Source organism: Eleginops maclovinus, chromosome 19, assembly GCF_036324505.1.
Source record: "Eleginops maclovinus isolate JMC-PN-2008 ecotype Puerto Natales chromosome 19, JC_Emac_rtc_rv5, whole genome shotgun sequence".
Lineage (NCBI taxonomy): Eukaryota > Metazoa > Chordata > Actinopteri > Perciformes > Eleginopidae > Eleginops > Eleginops maclovinus.
Genome location: NC_086367.1, coordinates 19551694 through 19570678, shown reverse-complemented (window position 1 = coordinate 19570678; position 18985 = coordinate 19551694). Strand labels below are relative to the sequence as shown.

General features: G+C 38.0%; 2 protein-coding genes across 3 annotated transcripts; both read right to left on the bottom strand.

Moving 5' to 3' along the window:
* Window positions 1-589: 589 nt before the first annotated feature.
* manba (mannosidase, beta A, lysosomal) lies at window positions 590-8771 on the bottom strand. Its single transcript, XM_063909361.1, has 17 exons — window positions 8489-8771; window positions 7859-7953; window positions 7673-7778; window positions 7389-7562; window positions 7138-7261; window positions 6492-6661; window positions 6268-6378; window positions 5644-5795; window positions 5386-5503; window positions 4783-4869; window positions 4534-4701; window positions 4050-4268; window positions 3333-3497; window positions 2950-3094; window positions 2204-2346; window positions 1704-1961; window positions 590-1142 (listed from the first exon to the last, which is right to left on the bottom strand). Exons 1-17 carry the CDS (start codon window positions 8684-8686, stop codon window positions 918-920), a joined length of 2658 nt encoding a protein of 885 aa, XP_063765431.1. The 5' UTR covers window positions 8687-8771; the 3' UTR covers window positions 590-917.
* A 1328-nt stretch (window positions 8772-10099) lies between these two features.
* LOC134881804 (ubiquitin-conjugating enzyme E2 D2-like) lies at window positions 10100-17868 on the bottom strand. 2 transcript variants are annotated; one of them, XM_063909364.1, is made up of 8 exons: window positions 17450-17868; window positions 15837-15900; window positions 15126-15157; window positions 14848-14925; window positions 14303-14408; window positions 13704-13797; window positions 11980-12029; window positions 10100-11130 (listed from the first exon to the last, which is right to left on the bottom strand). In XM_063909364.1, the coding sequence occupies exons 1-7, from the start codon at window positions 17471-17473 to the stop codon at window positions 11981-11983; spliced, it is 447 nt and encodes a 148-aa protein (XP_063765434.1). In that variant the 5' UTR covers window positions 17474-17868; the 3' UTR covers window positions 10100-11130; window position 11980. The 2 variants fall into 2 exon arrangements, with proteins under 2 accessions (XP_063765434.1, XP_063765435.1); XM_063909365.1 differs by lacking the exon at window positions 11980-12029 and having other exon boundaries at window positions 17450-17864.
* Window positions 17869-18985: the final 1117 nt, after the last annotated feature.

Here is an 18985-nt window from a genome sequence, read left to right as displayed (position 1 = left end):
GCAGAGGGTAACAGCGTTAATTGGGAGGAGACATGCAGAGTATATATGGCTGTGACTCGGTGTACAGCTGTGACTCCGTTAGTTCAATTATGAAACAGCTGGAAGGAGAAAAAAAAGAAAAACATGTGAGACTGTTATTAAAGGCCAGTGTCGCCCCCTGGAGGCAGATGCTGGTTACTGCAGGAGAGAGCTGCAAAATAAAATAAAGCTGGAGTAGAAGACAGGAGGACATTTGGTTAACCATGATTTAGTGATGGATTTTACACATTTAAAATACAGCACATTTTTAGAAACAGTGAGTTGCATTGTATAAGTCAGATCTTTTTATAACCAACATTTCTATTAGTAGCGTTAATGTACTGTTATTATTTTACTTAACTGGACCTCTTTCAACTTTAGCTGTAACACTATAAATTTCCCCGCTCTGAGACTAATAAGGATTTCTGATTCTGATAAGACAACATGGCCTGTTTTGTTTTTACACAAGTACATAACCGGAAATATAATTGCGAAGTATAGTGTGACAAAAGGCAAACAAGGCTCGGCCAAGAAAAGCAATTACAAGAAATAAAATACAACTCAAATGACCTTCAAGTTCTCACCTTTTTATTTTATTGTGCATTTTGTCTCTTTTTATTCTTGCAAATTAATTACACTTAAAATACGAGAGTCTGTAACCATTACTGTATAAATATGTACACATTTATTATTATCACTTGATTTTTTACACAATAAAATCCAACGTTTATAAAATTAACAAAATATAAACATCTCATTTCATAAACCTCATGGCTATTGACAATACCAGTAATCGAATAACCTGAAACTCATTTATTGGACTTCTTGTTCTGTTGTTCTGAGAGAACATAAAACAGTCTCCTCTGTTCACGTCCTCATGTGTGTTTGCTGCTCTCGGTTCAGTAAACGTCCGCTAAAGAAGTGATGGTGAGCGCTTTTGAGAGTTCTGCAGTGCTGGTTGGGCGCCAGGCGTTAAAACTGACCGTCGTGTTTGCAGAGAGCATCAGGAAGCCGTTAGAGGAGAAGCGTCCCGGGATGTTTCCAACATCGAGCCACACGAAGGGAGCTACAGAGGAGGAGTGGAGCGTGATGGTGAAGAGGCTTTTATCCTCCTGCACTGAGGCCTGCAGACACGCACACACACAAACACACACACACGTAAAAAAAGGAGTTTATAATGAATGAACACATTCATGAGTCTGATGTTATCACTAGCATTTGCATTTAAACGACTCTCAAAACCACACATTTTGCCTTTGTGTCTGACAACTGGTCTTTTTTATGTACACAGTATAGCTCTGTTGTGGGTATATTTTTAAGTTGAACATGTTTAATCTTTTGGAAAACTTCATTTTCATTGCTACATATTAAAGAGAAGCTCAAATCACTTTGTGCGACCGGCTTGAAAGGAGTTATAATTATTACTGCAGTAAAGAAAGTGAGACACCACGTCTGTTTTCTTTTCCATAGTCAGAATGAAGATATGGACACACACTCTGTAAATTCACCAAACTATAAATGAATCATTTTTAAAACTATGAGAAAGTAAGTCATTAGAATAGGCGTTTATATATCTTTTCTGGGTCCTCCTAATGAAAAGAATCCTTTGTTATCGTTTCCATGTTTAGTTTAAAATGTTAGGATAAGTGAATAAAATAATAATACAATGCAGCAGGGAGTCTTACTGTGATGTCGGGTCTCTGGAGCCCCTGAGCGTCTTTAGGGGAGCTTAGGAAGTGGTGGTTTGTGGGGCCTTGTTGCCCACTGCTGCCCTCCAGGTGGAAGGCGAGCAGGCAGGTGAGGCGGCTGCAGCGTCCGCATCCCGCCAGCATTGCATCGACTCGCTGCTTAAAAATGGCCGCCGCGCTGCCTCCGGGGATGAGGAGCGGGTCGGACCTCAGCGTGCAGACCGGATCCAGAGACGACCAGGAGTACAGCGACATCTGAGAGAAAAGACTGATGACTGATGACACGTTTCTTCACTGACAGAGATTGAACCCAGTTTGGGAATACATCTTCCTGAATTGCATTGCATCTTTTCTTCATTTTGTCATTTCAGATTTCAAACCCTGACTATTGACCCTTTGTGAGTAGATAAAACAATAAGCTTAGAAGCTGTTTCCTCTCACTGAATACAAGCTCTTGTAAATGCAATGCAAAGACGGCGTTTAAAGAAGAAACGTACCACAGCGCTGAGCTTCAGGTCGTGACTCAGGTCAGAGACGGCGTAGATGAACAGCGTGCCTTCATCCTCGAAGCTCACCGGCAGGACGGCAGAGAAGAAGTTCTGTGCAAAATAATGCAGCATCTTCCACTTCCCACCAAACTCTGCACACAGACAAGGAAATATACGTTACCTTTTTTTAAATTGAGGTAGTGCCAATTACACAAAAATACAACATAATCGTATTAACCTCAAATCAAATGTTTTGATATAACCCCGTCTATTTCAAATTATAAGCACCGCTCATCAACAACTATTTAAATATTTTTTATAAGAAATAGATTTTCATTATAACATAATATTTTACCCAAATTATGAACAAGGTGTCAGCAAAAACGTGTCTGTTTAGTTGTCTTAATATTGTAGACTGGAGTGAAAATAGGCCGAGAATAAAAATACTGGAATAAGCTAAAATAACTTTAAGAAAATCTCGACTGAAAAGATATTGCCTGGTTTAAAAAGAAACAAGACATTAAAACAAAAACTAACAAATGACTGTGAAAAGATATGTACAGTTACATTGAATTTAACAGTGGAAGAGCTATGCCGTTTCACAATAAGTATTGCGCATAAATGTGCAAAATAGTCCAATGTGTAAACAGTATGAAATATTAGAGAGATTATAGAGCGATATAAAAGAAGCACGCTGAAAGCTTCCTGAAATTCTAAACTATTAGAAGTGTGCTGCTTAGCGCAAATGCACTCACCGATGGACGACCACGAAGGCGCCTGCCAGACGTCGTTGAGCTGCCAGTAGAGGGCGCCCATCGTGCCGCCTTTGCCCTCGATGATCTCGCTTCGACTTCGCCGATAGAACTCCGTCTGCGCCTTCACACACTGAGCCTGCATCACCTGGACATGAAACACAATCAAACCTACATGAAACACTTTTTAAATGATCTGTTTATCAGCAGTGGGAACAAAGCACATTTACACGTAAAAGTGATGTACTTACTTTGCTTTACTTAAGTATCATTTGGGATTCAGGAACTCTACTCGTACTGGACTATTTTGAGAAAATAGTATCTCTAGTAAACGATCAAAATAATACTTCTGTTTAACAAAAATGAGGGGGGTCTGTGTGATGTACCTGAGTGATGTAGAGGGTATCTGTAAAGCTTTTGAGGGGGTCGGTGGCGTTCGGCAGGTTGAAGTGTAGAGCCGCCTGCAGCAACATCTGCTGGTTCCCACTGTCATGGTGCTGACGGTGCAGGAAAAAAGAACTGTCGTAGCTCCAGTCTTCTTTTATAGAAACCTTTAAAAACATCGTAAAACAGAGGGAAACTTTAGAATGTACTTTTCCTGCATCAAAACCCGATCGACAATTATTATTATCATAAGTAACAGGTGCAGCAGTCAGAATGTGTCCTAGTATCTTAATTACATACAATATTATCCCATTAGTTCTTTGTTTTAGAGCAATGAGTCTTGGAAATTTGACCAGAGTACTATATTTGGTCTTTTAAAGTAAAGTGATATTGTTTGTCCACAAAAAACAACAATACTTCCCCCAAGTTTTTTTTACGGTACATTGAATTTAATCTCAGAGAATTTCTTTTTTTTTTCTCCCAGATTTATGACTTTATAATATCAGATTCACTTTCATTGAAGTAGATTGGTGATTTTTAACTGGAGTTTCCCCCCGTTCATTTGGTATTTAAATCCTTCAAAGTTTTTAATACAAAATATCCAAATGTCTGAAATTCTCCAGATAATAATTCTTATACCTGAGATTTTAGATTATAATTTACTGATAAAACAACCAAGAAGAAAAACTAAATAATGAGTTTAACGGTTCTCCAGTCACCGGCTGCAGCGTGGAGAAGGAGGGCCAGGACTGGTAGCCGTACTCGGAAGCGAAGCGAGTCCGAGGGAAGTTCCTCCAGTTCCAGCAGTCCTGACTGTAGCTGTAGAAGTGTGTGTCTCCGTAGTGAGTGTCGTACGGGTTCGCCGCCACCCAGCCCTCCTGCTCAGATTCAACGCCGTTTGTGGGACTGGAGACGAGGAACGGGCGACTCTGGTCCTCCTGAAGCAGAAATTGAATAATCACTTATCAGCCTTTTATTTTTACAGTGCTTTTTAAAGGGTTCAAAGGCATTTTTTTCTCATAGTTTAGTATGACGGCAATGAGTCTCAGAATCCTCCAATATGGAAACAATACAATTTACTTAACATAAGACTTGAAATAAAATAGTGCAATAGACAAAATGGTGGAAGTTAGAATATGAAAGAACTACACTTATAAGACATAACACATTTTTGGGATAAATGACATTGGATTTGCCTCTCACCTCCTGAACAATTCCCCTTATGTTATTCACGTACAGCTTCACATAATCCATCAGGTACGTCGGCTTCTCGGACATTGGGATGTCAAACCAATTTGTGGCCAGAGCCGCTTCGTTCTCGTTGTTCCCGCTCCAAAGGATTATAGATGGATGAGACTTTAGTCGCTGAACCTGACGAGTGAAAACACAAGACAAAACATTTAATAACCATTTAGGATGCTTAAGATAACTCTAAATGCTGTTCTTCCTCACCTGGTGGACGACTTCTTCTCTTACTGTCTGTAGGAAGTCTTCGTCAGTGGGATACATCGCGCAGGCGAACATGAAGTCCTGCCAAACCTTAAAATAAAAACACATCTAAATGCTATACCTAAAGAAAATATCCATCAGTTATACATCATGTTCAGGAGTAATACTGGGGCTTCAAATGACTTGTAATTGTACTATAAACAGTGTTATGGAGTTATGTTGTATCTGTTCTTATATTAAGAAAAACACAGAAAAAAGCAAGGCTACAATAAATATAAAAATACTGTTATTTATTTTAATACAACTATTTATTTTACATTAAAAATACATGAAATAAAAGTCCTTTAAAGTTTATTTGATATACTGTTTGAGTGGTAAAACTACATTTCCCATAAGCCCCAGTGATTTCCTGATTTAAAGAGGAAGATGTTCTAGGACTAAATTGGTCAACATTTTTTCTGATGTGGAAAACAAACGCGGTCATACAGTTTAGTTTATGTTGATCAGTTTAAATTGTTATTTTTCATGCAGATAACAGCCTCTTGTTTTAAAATAAATATAAAAAAGGAAAGTGAAAGTGGCTAAATTATTATTACTATTAATTACCATAATTCCCATCTCATCACAGAGGCTGTAGAAGAGGTCCTGCTCGTACACTCCTCCCCCCCACACCCTGAGGGCGTTCATGTTGGCGTCCACCGCCGACTGCAACAAGTTCCTTAAACTGCAAACAGAGAGCAGAGACAAATCTGTACAAAGAACCAGAGGACCAGAACAGTTTCTCGAATACATTATAAGAACGGGTGATCTTGGGTTGAGCATTGTGACAGTATATTCAGTTCACTGAACCCTCACTAAACTCACACATCAGGGGTGACTCGGTCCTGGAAGGAGTGCGCAGGGATCCAGTTGGAGCCTTTCAGGAAAATTGGTTTTCCATTGATGCGGATGTAAAAACTCAAGCCCGGAGACCCGACCACCGGCTCCTGAACGAGTTCAACTGTACGGAAATAAACCTGCAGGTGTTGTTTAGTCAAACAAAGAAACACTAAGCCATCCCCGTGACCCTGCTCAAAAGTGACGGCAATATCTTTGAGAGGAAGTGTGAAAATGTAAAGTTGAAGACGATTTTTAGTTTGTGTCTTGAAAACCTCAAGAAAAAAAACCAAAACAACATCTATAGCCCAAGAACTTGAATCTCAGCACACAGATTTCTTTTACAACCGTGTATGTAGTAACTTTGACGGACATACGCGTTTGTGACTAACTCTAATCCTGATTTTGCTCAGATTGCTGTTCTAGTAATCATGATTAAATCTCCCGTTGCATGTCACATTAAGGAGCTAGAAATCAAATAAGAGTTTAATCTAGCTGATATTTCATATTTGAAATGTGTGATTTTTAACAAAACAAATGATCTAAGCCAGTCGTACACTGTGTCACTTAAATGCCTGAATACTGTAGCACATGAGCTAGGTGAACTCCGACCTTAGTCTCTGTTTTCAGGATCTTGAGTCCGTCCTGAAAGCCTCCCACAGTGAGGAGGTAAGATGGCTGATCACCGTGTCCGTTGGGCCACCACAGCTTCACCTCGCTGCTCTGAGAGGAAACAAGAGGTGTTCAAAAAAAATGTTTTACTTATTAGATCTTACTCTGCATTTCGTTATATATTCATATAGGCTGGACCAGTTGGGAACTATGGTATGGATTACCGTGTTGATGTGCAAGTCAAAGCTTTTCTTGGTCCTTCCTTGGAGAAACTGCATGTGGAAGATCTGCTCTGACTCCAGCTCCGGTACGGAGAGCAAGATTGTACCGTTTGTCGCCTGAAGCGCATCGACATGAAGCTCAACACGGATTATCCACTGAGAGTTGCTCACAACTAAACAGAAAAACAGATTATATATCTCATTTAATTAAATGTGAAAAGACAGAAAACATAGTGATACTGGTAAAAACAAGAAAGAGGTTTTTATCTATTATTGATATGCTCTTGACTGACTGTTTTTAAATACAGTTTCATAATATAATCTAATACATCATTTTAGACTTTTAAAGTTCAAAATGGGCTTTCTAAAATAACTTGCCCACAACAGGGACAAATTTGTTAAAGATTATTTTCAGAGCAAAAAGTGTTTAAGCTGCAGCATAGACGTTTTAAATGTCTAAATTGTCAAATATTAGGTCAAATATAGTGTAAATAGCAGAAACTCTGAAGCAACAGATAAATAATACAATAGTTTTTAAAACAATTAAAATATGAATGCAGCAGCACATCCCTGTTTATGTTTACAGCAGTATTTATATATCTGGGTTTTACCCAACAAGAGGTTGGTGATTGGATTAAAGGAGACGTACTGTAAAGAGGAACAGAGGAGACCAGGACAAGCTGCAGGACGTCAAACGCCTCCAGACGGACTCCCCTCCACAGACCCATGGTGGGGAACGAGGGACCCCAGTCCCAACTGAAGGAGCTCTGCGCCTTCGCAGAAACAGCGGGGATATTTTTAGTATTGTGAAAGATTGAAGTGCTTTGTTATGTATGTTTAGATTCGATGTATGTAGACCACAAAAAAACTGATGTGAAACACTGCAGGACGTAAACGTACTTTTCTGATGTAGTTGACATGACATTCCCCGTGCTGCACGTCTGGAGGACAGTCGGGAGGAACTCTGTAGGCAGAGTGAGCTCTCTTCTGCTCAAGTGCATAAAGAACTGGAGACGAGAAGCTCACCTTCAGCACGTTATCCCCGTCCCTCAGGAAGTCTCTGACTTCGAAGTCCTGCACACCAGAAACACACAGCGTTCACAAAGAACTTCCAAAATGTATTTTTAAATAAAAATTAAAATAATGCATATTAGAAAATGTGCTTATTTTCCTATTGAACTTACGTATCTCTGAAACATGTTGTCTGTCCCCCCGACAGCGACCCCATTGAGCCAAATTGACGCTACCGTGTCAATGCCGTCAAATACAAGCAACACCTTCTGTTTGGATCTGTGGGTGCAGAAAACACACAGCAGTCAGGAACAGGATACAGAAAATGCTTTAAAAATACATATAAATGTTTTACTGACCTCAGCTGGGTAGAAACAGTAAATGTGGTCGTGTAATTCCAGTTGTCAAAGGCAATCCAGCGATAAGACACGTCATTAAACCTGAAATATGGATCCTGAAAGAAAAGTATAAAAACATTTAGCTAGTGGAGAGGACTTTAAATCATTCTTGTTCATGTGTTACATACTGCTGATAGTGCAGCATCTGTTGACATTTTTCATGCCAAGAAAAGAGCAGTGAGTCAGGATTTAGGAAATATAAAGATATTTGAATTCCTGTTGTATATTTAGGGTATTTCCATTTCTCTTTTGATTTGCTTGATTATGACTTTTCTTCTTCATCAGCCCAACATAGTGATACATACTCAAGTAAATGGCCTCACATTTGAATTCTTAGTTCTTTTACTTCCTTAAATGTTACCACTGCATATTTGCGCAGAATAATGGAGTTTTGTACTATAATGTAAATAAATAAACAGAAGTACTTGAATTAAGTATCACAAAATTGTATTTAAAGACAGTATTAATGCACTTAAAGCCACAATTGAAGTAGAATCATCATGAAACCAGCATCAAGTCCCTGGAGCAGGTGCTGCAAAATATAGATTGAAAAAATATTAGTTTTTATTGTAAATCACATAATGAGCCTACCTGGATGTATCCCTGTTTCTGCAGAGCTGAATGAACACATCCGGGTACTTCTGCAGGAAGCGACACAGAACCATTGGAGTTTGAAAGACTCCACTTACCGTTTAAACCTAACGTTTCCGAACAAACCCCGGGTAAAACTCCGAAAAAGAAACACAGCAACACACCAGGGACACAATTACAGTTTCCACACGGAGTCATAGCTTTTTCTTTGTTGTTTTTCTCATGATAAATCACTGAAATACTCTTCTCTATCGGGGCTGTTTTTGTTTTCCTGACAGGCGCTTCCGTGTTTGTCATGTGACCCACCTCGTGGCAGTCAGGTGATATAAGTCTTGGCGCCAAACGGTTTTTTTTCCACATTTAATTTAGAATAAAACAAAACAGGTTTAACTCATACGAAAACATACATAACAAATAGTAAATAAAATATAAATATATATAAAATATATCTATAAAAAATAAACCAGTAAACAGACATACGTGTAAATAATGAAAATGAACAATTAATACATATTAATGTTGTTTTAAAAAATTCATTAAATCATTCATTAAAATAACGGTTCATTTTACACTGATTAGCAACTATTTTGCATTATTTAAATTGTATTTAAAGGGGGGGGGGGGGGGTTTAATAAAGGTGCCTTTATGTAATTAATCAACCAAAATCGTTATTTTTTTCTAAGATGTCTCTTAGTTTCAACTGAAATCATACCAAACCTCTGAACCCATTACATATGTAGGCAAATATTAAGGGATTTATAATATTCCAATCATTTTATTTTAAAGAATAACAGATACGTGGAAATATATATATTTTTAATGACGTTTTCATCTTTTTCTTTTCTCGCTTGCGTTATAACACATCATGTGAAGACCAGACGTCCTCTTTTGCCCGGACATGTCCTCTTTTTATGTCCTGTCCGGAGCGTCCGGGGGGGGTTTTATAAATTCATGAAAACGTCCGGTTTTCACAGTTTTTCATGGGACCATTAAGCGTGTACTTAAATTGAATGGCGCTTTGCACAGAAGTCTACTGTACTGAAGACTTTCCCCCAACAATCGCAAGTGTCCTCTTTTTCGCCACCTCAAATCTGGTCACCCTACTTTATATTGACTTAATTTGATTTATTCTTTGCATAAATAATCTAAATCTGCAAAGTTTTGTTTACATTGATTTAAATGAACACTAATAAAACCAAATATGTAAGGGACATCACAGAAACCATATTTGAGACACAAGGGAAATTCCGTGGCTTTTACAAACCAATACGCAGGTGTATGTTTGTCCTATTTACTTCCACATTATTATTTACATGTGGTTACAGTAACTCAGTAGATTCTTTAATTACATTTTTATCAAAACAATTTAGTTTGTGATTTCTTCTTAAAAAGCAACAACCTCCAACACATCAAAAATAAAAGAAATCACCAGAACAAGGTTTTATTAAGTAAGACAGCTGATGGTAGTTGCCCTTCGTTAAAAAAGGCACAAAAGGTTTTCAATGGATGAGTGAGGCATAAACACTCGATACATACCAAAAACAATGTGATTTTGCTGTGAATTCAAAGACATTAGCATCAAATGAAAAACAAAAACAGGCACAACCTTGATTCGTTTTATGTTTTGAGTAACTTTATTGAAGGGAAAACTAAAAAGAAACAGAGCCACAAGTTGATTATCAACCATTAAGCTTTGCATCAATATTTTAGGGCTACAAGAAGACAGTGTTCGAGTGGGCATAAAACTAACAGCTCATCTACTGGCTTCTAAATAACAGAAAAGAGAAGGCCTTTGAGAGGAACCACAATTTTCCAACTGTTCAGCCTTACAATCCACCCAGATTTGCAGAAACATATCAGATATAATAGCCTACCTTTATTAACATGCATAAAATACAACATTGAAGTTCTTATATTTTGTTTGTCTTAACATTGATATATACTGCTGTGCTTCTCTGTACACACACTTTGAGAGTGGAATAAGATACACTTCTTTCCTCAGGTAGTAGACTCCTATACTAAAGATCAGAAAAACAGACCGACATCAAAACCAGCTTCCCAAATATTTCGTTTTAGATATTTACTACTTCCAAAATAAAATGTAGCAGATTTAATTATTTTCATATCAGTTTGTTACTTTAAAATTTACATGTATGGCAAAAGACAGGCTTCTCTATAAGTGCTCCGAGAAATTTGGCGTACGTTAAAGTAAAGAGAGTCCGCACAGGATCCAGCCAGTCGCATCAGATTCTACTAAGTGTGTGCAGAAGAGTGAATGACTAACATCACCGACTCTTACTGGTGCATGCTCAAGCTGAGTGTTCAGAACCATGATGATTAATATTATTTATTTATTTTAAACTCCGTACAAACTGGGAGTCGAAACTTCACAGAAACTGGCACGTGTCCTAGAGAGAGAAAACACTATCTTCTTATGAGCGCGCAAGTGGAAAAAAGGAGAGGGTAAAATGCTCTGATTAACAAAACAAAAAAAAAGGAGGAAAACAAAAAAGTGAAAAAAGATAAATCAGAATCCCGGATTTTTTTTTTGTTTGAACCAGCAACAACATTTTCCACCAGCTTTACAAACGATGCCTCACATTGCATATTTTTGTGTCCATTCTTTTGCCATTCTGGTGTATCTGCAAAGAGAGAGAAAAGGAATATGAATTTAAGCGAGCCAAAAAAACAAAACAATGAGAAGTAAAAGTAATCACTTCATTTAGGATTTTTTGAAAGCACATGCACTTGAGCACATTGCCTTATAAAAACAGGGGAAGCAAAGTTACCATCCTACATAATGTGTCACTGTGTAAAAATACTGGGACACTAAACAAACTTAACCAAATTAAAGCAAATATTTTTTTGCAACATCAAACTTTTACATGCTTGAGTTAGTGGCTGTGTTTACATGCACAGCAAAGTCTGCTTCTCTGCTACAGCACGGTTTCAAGTTTTAGAAGCCGATCGTAAAAATGCCAAAACACACAGAGGCCTAAAAGAAAGGTTACTTTTATCCATGCTAAACTTTAACAAATAAAACATTGAAAAAATATGTTTTTAGTATTTCTCAACTCCAAGCGTAAAAAGCGCTTCTAACCAAGTTTATCAATCGCTTGCGCTAGCTGTATTAAACATGGTGTGTATGTAGCGTTACAGCTTCATTTAAGAAAAACATAAAGTACTTGTCACTATTTTGAGGTTGTGAATCAATAAAGATTCCAAAAAAAAAAGAGAAAAAGATAGGAATCTCAATATTATCCCGATTCCTAACAACCACTATTGGATGCATTTATCTGGCATGTATTAGCAGTAACCCAAGCAAAAATATGTTGTCAACCATTTACAGCAGGAGGCTGAGTGTGCATTCAGAAAGCTAGATAAACACATAACTGGAGATTAGTGTAATCAGTTATGTCAGTGTGACTATCACAAACAACAGGCCAACCCATAAACATCAGCCAAGATGCAGCACTAGCTCGTGACCTTACCCTAAAGCATGGCATACTTCGCTGTCCACTCCTGAGCTAGTTTATTGTACCTGACGGAGTGAAACTACGTTACATACTAGACTCAGGCGAAGCTCATGACATTTAACTAGGCGTCTGAAAGATCATTAAAAAATATATATACACACACACACACATTCCCCTTTTATTAAGGTACACCTAGCTAAAGCTAATGCAGACTAAGGCAACAGTACTTCTAACGAATCCGTCATTACGTTTTAATGTTCAGTTTTTAGGTAATCTTGTATAGTCTGTTAAGTCTGTTTTACCTGACAAATGTGCAACTACTTTACTAAATATGTCTGGGTTTCATGATTTAAATATTTAAAAGAAAAACAGAAGCTACAAATGTGTCACACACTTAAACTCCATATCTATTTCTACACCCCTAGCTGACCTGGCCCCCCAGGCCTTTCGTCAACGTGATTTAAATTCATAAACTTTTACTTTCTTATTATCTGAACTGGCGTGATGATTTTGTTTCTGAAGGCTTGTTTTCTCTATTGCTGCAGTATAATCCTTGATTCTGATTTGTTTTATTGCTGTCTTGCTAATGTTAAAGACTGGTAAATATTAATATACTTCCCCCCCCCCACTCAGGTTCAGGTTTGTAAGAACTGTCAAACATATTTCTCATTGTACATGGAGGAATTGATAAGGAATACTCTCACACGGCACAAAGTTTGGGTTCTCTTTCTGCTTTTAAATGTGTGAATCAGACACACCTGTGTGCGACTTAACCCATTTAAGCCGGGAAAGCGTTGCCGCATTTCTACCATTAAAACCGGGGGCGCTGTTGCATCAGTCTACCATTGAAGCCGGAAAAGCGGATACCTCATTTTCTGGTACAAGAGCTCTGTGGTATTTTTTTCCATTAATTATCGGTCTCTTAGCCAATGAAATGCATCAGAATATACACGAGGCATTGTTTGGATTTCTTTCGAGCAATCATGGCAGACAGTCTACTGCGGAGGGAATTCTGAAATTAGTGAAGGTAGTGATATTGGCGATCTGCACAGCGCTGATGACATTATTGCTGACGACTTTGAACCCGTCGAACCAATCGACCGGGATTTATCGTTAAGACATATGTTTGAAGGCGACGATGACCATGACCTCGAAGGTTTTGAAAACGAGTGGAGGACGGAGTTTTTTCAACCGCACCCCAGGGGTGACAGTCGATTTAACAGCAGAGGCCACTCCTGAAAAACACAGCTGTAAGCTTCAAATACTTTTTGAATTTTGTTTTTATCGGCTACAGAGGCTGAGAAATCAATTACTTAGTAGGCGTTGACATAAGTGCTGAATTTCCAGAAACACTTCAGGTTTTAGGGGTTCTTCTAAAATCGCCTTTAGGTTTTCCAGGCATTTTTCCCAGGCGTTTTAGGCCTAAATGGGTTAACAGCAACGTGGTGATGATTTTCACAGCTGCAGTTTGCTGTGATGTCAAATAATTACATTTTTTTCTTATCCTCGACAGTACACTGAATGATAGAAACAAGTCTCTACAGGACGCATTACACTTCAACAGAACCACAACCTGCAGCATCCAACACCTAATGATTTACTGCAAGACTGTTGTATAACACTGCATTCCTTTTAGCTAGGGGAACCTTATGAAAGAGGAAATGGGAGTTCATATTAAAGGGGTTTCACATTTAGAGATGTACGTATATAATATATATATATATATATATTTTACTTACTTCGGACTATCTGTTTTGTAGACTCGTGCGATCTCTGGCACTAACGGGTCATCGGGGTTTGGGTCACATAGCAGTGAGCAAATGGAGAGAAGAACTAAAGGAAAAAACAAATGCATACTTTTTACAAATGAAATACCAAAGACATATTAACACCCACCGACACGTATCCTCAGACTCATTTCTGCATAACAGAAACCTGTGTGACTAATGTACTGTCCAGGTGTCTACAATTTAGGTGTTAACACAAGACTTGGCAATCTAACAGGACCATGAATAACAATCATAAAAATCTATTTCAGTTTCAACACCAAGTAAATTACTAGCATTATATGATGTATATGCATTCATTTGTCTTTCGCTTTATGTTTAAATTAAAAAAAAGACACAAGTTGAATTAATATACAAATTTAGGATTTTAGTCTTATGATTGGATCGAACTATACAGACAAACATTTGAAACTTTAAAGTAAAGCTTTGAATGTAAGCCACGTTTGTGATGTGTTGTGTAACTGTCACCAGTATGAGCTGTGGACCTTGTTTATTTTGCTTCTGTTCTCACGTTATTCACTGACATTAAGTACATAAGAGTATTTCCGTACCTTTAGAAATAGTAAGTGCAGGAGACCACTGTGATCTGAGAATATCCAGACAGATACTGCCGTTACTGTTAATATTTGGGTGGTAAATTCTTGTTGTAAATGCAACCTGAAGGGAAAGAGAAACACAAAAACAATGAGCATAAGAAACGAATTGCTCCGTCACACATTTCCCGACACTAGGAACTGCCGCTCAACAGTCATGCCTATCAGCTACTGGAAAGACAGGTATTACTTCATGGGGGTTTGCAACAGGAAGAATGTTTTCATGACAACTGGGCTTGTTTTCATTCCAGAGAAATCATTTCTCTGATGTTTCTTAGGATTTTAACTACGAAAAATACCATGAAAAGTTATTATTACACATAAAATGATAGACCCCAGGTCCTGACATTGAAACTGTTTTATATTTCAAATTGGAGAACCAGCCTTTAATCATGAGGGGTACTGCAGCAGGGTGGTTTAAAACATGACAAATATATATCTTTCAAATCTCATTGTGTAAAAGCAAGAAAAAAGGAAGCCTTGGTTCAAGTGATTCAGTTTACCTTGGGTGGTTTGAAGGGGTAGTCTGTTGGAAAATGAATTGTCAAGAAGAAAACTCCTCCCTGATACGGACTGTCACTCTGAAAGAAACACATTTACATAGCTTTCAGTAAAGAAATAACCTTCCTGTTCACTGCTTCCCATTACAAAGTCAAATTTCAACCTTTATCTCATGGGTACATTTAAAGCAGCCAGACACAAACTCTGTGACAAATTCCAACATCATGCTTCTTTGAAAAGTACAAGAGAGCAACAATTATGTCATAAAGTATGTACTTACAGGTCCCATGATTGTGGCTTGCCAGTGAAACACTGTGGAGAAACAGAAAGTAAATGTTAGGAACCAGGCAAAGGTCACAGGTATGTGATCCGATAGGAACTCTGTTGGTGTTTACAGCCTACGTGTAACACCATTTCCCTTTATAGAACATGTTCATACTCAGAGCTGTTTTGTAGCCATGGTGGCCATCCATTAGTTATAACTCACAAAGCAATGCCCCTATAAATAAAGTGTACAGAGGTCCTCTGTGTTTATTTAGTCAGCTGTTATCAAGTAACTATCATTAAAAAATAATGTTGGGAAAAAGCCAGAATATTCACTGAAAGTTGGGTGTTTAAAAAGGTGTTTAAAAATATCCCTAACATTGAAAACATCACGGTTCAAATAAAGCATGTTTTTTTTTAAACATTCACGACTTTGTACATGGCTGTAAATCATTAACTTTGTACATGGCTGTAAATTAATAGGCCAATTTGATAATCGGCTAATTGTTTAGTTACCTTTCAAAGAAAGCTTAATGAGGTCTAGTTTCACCAAAAGTGAAGATCAGATGTTTTTTCTCTGGCATATGCGGTTGTAAACTGAATCTATTTGAAACTGTTAAGTCAGGGAAAAAACCGGACAGCTGAAGATGTCGTGTTGGTCAGCGGCAAATTGCAAATGTATGTTTTTATTTTCTGGCATTTAAAAAAGACAAAATTTGACACGTACTGTCATCACCCACTGGGCCGGCCGAGCACTGTGCTGGAGGGTCCCGGGCCAGGTCGTTCAGCTCCTGTAACGGGAAGAAGTTTAGAACAAAATTCAATTAAACCACATAGTAATATTAACAGAAAACCATGAGGAGACATCACCTGAAATCAATGTAGCACTTAACACCCATGGTATAATTGTCTAAATGGAGACTGTGGAAAGTAAATTGTAAATGAAAGCTGTGTCTTTTATTATGGGGTTGGATTTAAAAACAAATATCCTCCCAAGTGATAGTCGAACCTTTTTATTTACTTGTTTTTAGTGTCTTTCACTTACAATGTCTGAGGTTGTGATGAAATACAAACATGCGTTTCTTAGTAAGTTCTGAATAATGAATCAATATTTGAATTTTGGCCAGGATAATAGTCACACAGATTGGAGCTGCAACAGCTAGTTCCGAGAACTTATGAATTGACAAAAAACACACATCACCAAACATTTTAACTATCAATTATTAGTTAAATACACATTTCATGGGAGTCAAACATTTGTATTTTCAGCCTCAAATATTGAGATTTCCTACTCTCTTTGGTGTTGAATTGAATATCTTTGTGATTTAGGTAGAATAGGACATTTAAAGACATAGCCTTTGACATGGTTCACCATCTGACAACCCAAACTAGAAATCTGTTTTACTCATTTCTAGAGCAGTTAAAAGTTTGGATCACAACATTAATGTCCATACAGTCCCATGCCTTGTTTGTTTCACAACATTGTCCTGGCTAGTGTTGTTATCTACTGAACAGATGCTCAAAGTTCATTAAGTTCTGCTCAGAGAGCAAGGGGGCCACCTTGTTATCCCAAATTAACAGCAAGACGACACCCTAGAACATTTACTACAGCCTCTAATGTTAATTTTAGGTCCACAGCTCTTTCTCAGCCCCACCCCGGCCTTCTGACACGCAACATTTCACAAGTAAGTTGATGGATTTCTTTGAAAGAAGATCCTGGTAAACAGCAGAGTGGAGAAATAAAGCAGCATTGGGAACATTTCAGTATCTGTACTCCACTCTCATGTTGCCACTTTCCTCCATGTAAATGCCAGAACACACCCTGTGATGTGCACAGACACAAACGAAAACTATTACATACCAAGGAAGTGTATCATGAAAACACCGACAGTGATCCAGTTCGAGATATGAGTCATTGGTTCTAGTGGAGTATTACAACATGTAAGAACTATTAGCTAGAAGTAATGACAACTTCTCCAGTAAAGGCCTGTTAACATAAGCCAAGGACATTCCCATTATGTGTGTAAAGGTATGAAGTGTTGGGCAATTAATGAGGCCTAATTTTTCCCCAAATTCACTTCGACAAACACACGGAACCTGTAACCGAAACTGCTAATGTTAGCTAGCTATCTTAGCTTAAACGTGTCTATCGATGAGACTTGAAGACATGTCCACCAGCAGTTAACACTATGAACTCACTCAAACGTCAACAGACAAAATGAGTGCACACAGAAACTTAAAAACACTTGTTTCACCGCCATGTTCTCAGGGGTACAAGAGCAGCAATGTGGGAGGCTAGCGCGGTGTGCTAATGTCGTTAGCTTATCGAAATGCTCTTACCTTGTGAATCCTTTTCAGAGCCATCTTCTCTCGATGTTTTCTCTTTTAGTTTGAGGGGTTTTCCTATCCAAGGCAACCGTGATGTGCCAGGACTATTCCGCTTTCTGTTAAATAACTGACTCTGGGTCAACTCGACGGCCTTTTCTTTCTTGAGCTAGCGCCTGATAGCTAGCGAGCTAAAACTACGTATGCGCGGAGTTCGTAACAAAGATAGCTGGCGGTGTTCTCCAGCTTATTTTAAACGACACTGTCCTTCGATAAACCCTCACTTTACACCGAAGTTATCTCCTATTACGTATCCTCCAGTTGAGGCTGAACGAGGTGAAGTAACCCCGGTCGACAAAGCTGCTGTGGTCGCTCCTGTTAGCCAACTAGCTGCGGTGTGCTTGTGTCTGGGGCTTTATGAGCAGAAGGCGGTGCGGCTGAGTGACGGGGCGATGTGCTGGCAGATCGCTCACGCTGCGTTCACACTTTGCGTCGACCTGCGCGAACTCGCCCTTTTCGCGTCTTTACGTTTACTTTGTATGTAATCGCACCGCGCGAAAAAGTTCGCTTCGCGTTTGGTTTGAACGCACTACTACAAACTGCTGTGAAACGACATGTACAAGGACCAGCCCTGACATGTCAGAGTTTAATTTACTGATCTATTTATGAAGCACTGGATTTTTTTGGGGAATGGTGATGTTAACATTTAAAACAGCCACTTATTAAAATGTCAAACCTATCTTGTACCATGAACTATGTTCTATTAATTATGTCAAAAAGTTTTCCCATTTAGATTTTTAAACATGTTTTTGTGAATACTGAGAGATCTGCTCTCTTGGTAATTTCTATAATTTATCCCTGCTAAATGCCTTGTAGAACTATTGTAAACTTCTATGTTTTACTGGTGTGATCTGCTATTGAAATGTAATTGTTGTATTACATTTATTCAGCAAAGAGAAGGTTTTTTTTGTTAACTGGACTCATAACTTCACACTGTACATTTTACATTTATATTTAATTTAATATTCCATTCTTTAAACAATTAATGTAAATAATATCCTGATTTATATTGTGTTGACTGAAGATTGGCCCGTCAATAGCGTTTTATTTGTCAGACCGCTTATGTTCACGGTCATCTGTATATGTTCTACTCTCTAATGCCAGTTTATTTCTATTTCTTTTTTGAGATGTTTATATTTTAGAATTGTTTCTTTCTACTCTAATTTCTCATTATGTGCAACGCCTTGTTTTTTTAATGACTTTGCAATGAAAAATGTCTTAATTTGGGATCAATAAAGTGCATCTGATGTAATACGAAAAAGAAGTGTGTACATTATGTATTACTATGTGTGTTTGCGAGGCGTACCAAATAAAGAGCCCACAACAAGAGAAATGTTTTTGTTGTTTGCATTTGATGATGGTTCTAAACGCATGTGAAATAAAACAGTGATGCACTTTATTATCTCGTTATCAACACAATAGAAAAAAAGTTGATCTTGACTCTTTTAGTTTACGGCTACAGAAGAAATATTCAGTTTGGACTTTTAAAAA

Coding starts and splice junctions, on each gene's coding strand:
- LOC134881804 (XM_063909364.1), bottom strand. CDS start 17,473: ATGGCTCTGAAAAGGATTCACAAG. Junction 15,901..17,449: donor CTCTGAAAAGGATTCACAAG/GTAAGAGCATTT, acceptor TTCCCGTTACAG/GAGCTGAACGACCTGGCCCG. Junction 15,158..15,836: donor CGGCCCAGTGGGTGATGACA/GTACGTGTCAAA, acceptor GTTTCTCCACAG/TGTTTCACTGGCAAGCCACA.
- manba (XM_063909361.1), bottom strand. CDS start 8,686: ATGACTCCGTGTGGAAACTGTAATTGTGTCCCTGGTGTGTTGCTGTGT. Junction 7,954..8,488: donor AGAAACAGGGATACATCCAG/GTAGGCTCATTA, acceptor CTTTTCTTTCAG/GATCCATATTTCAGGTTTAA. Junction 7,779..7,858: donor ACTGTTTCTACCCAGCTGAG/GTCAGTAAAACA, acceptor CTGCACCCACAG/ATCCAAACAGAAGGTGTTGC.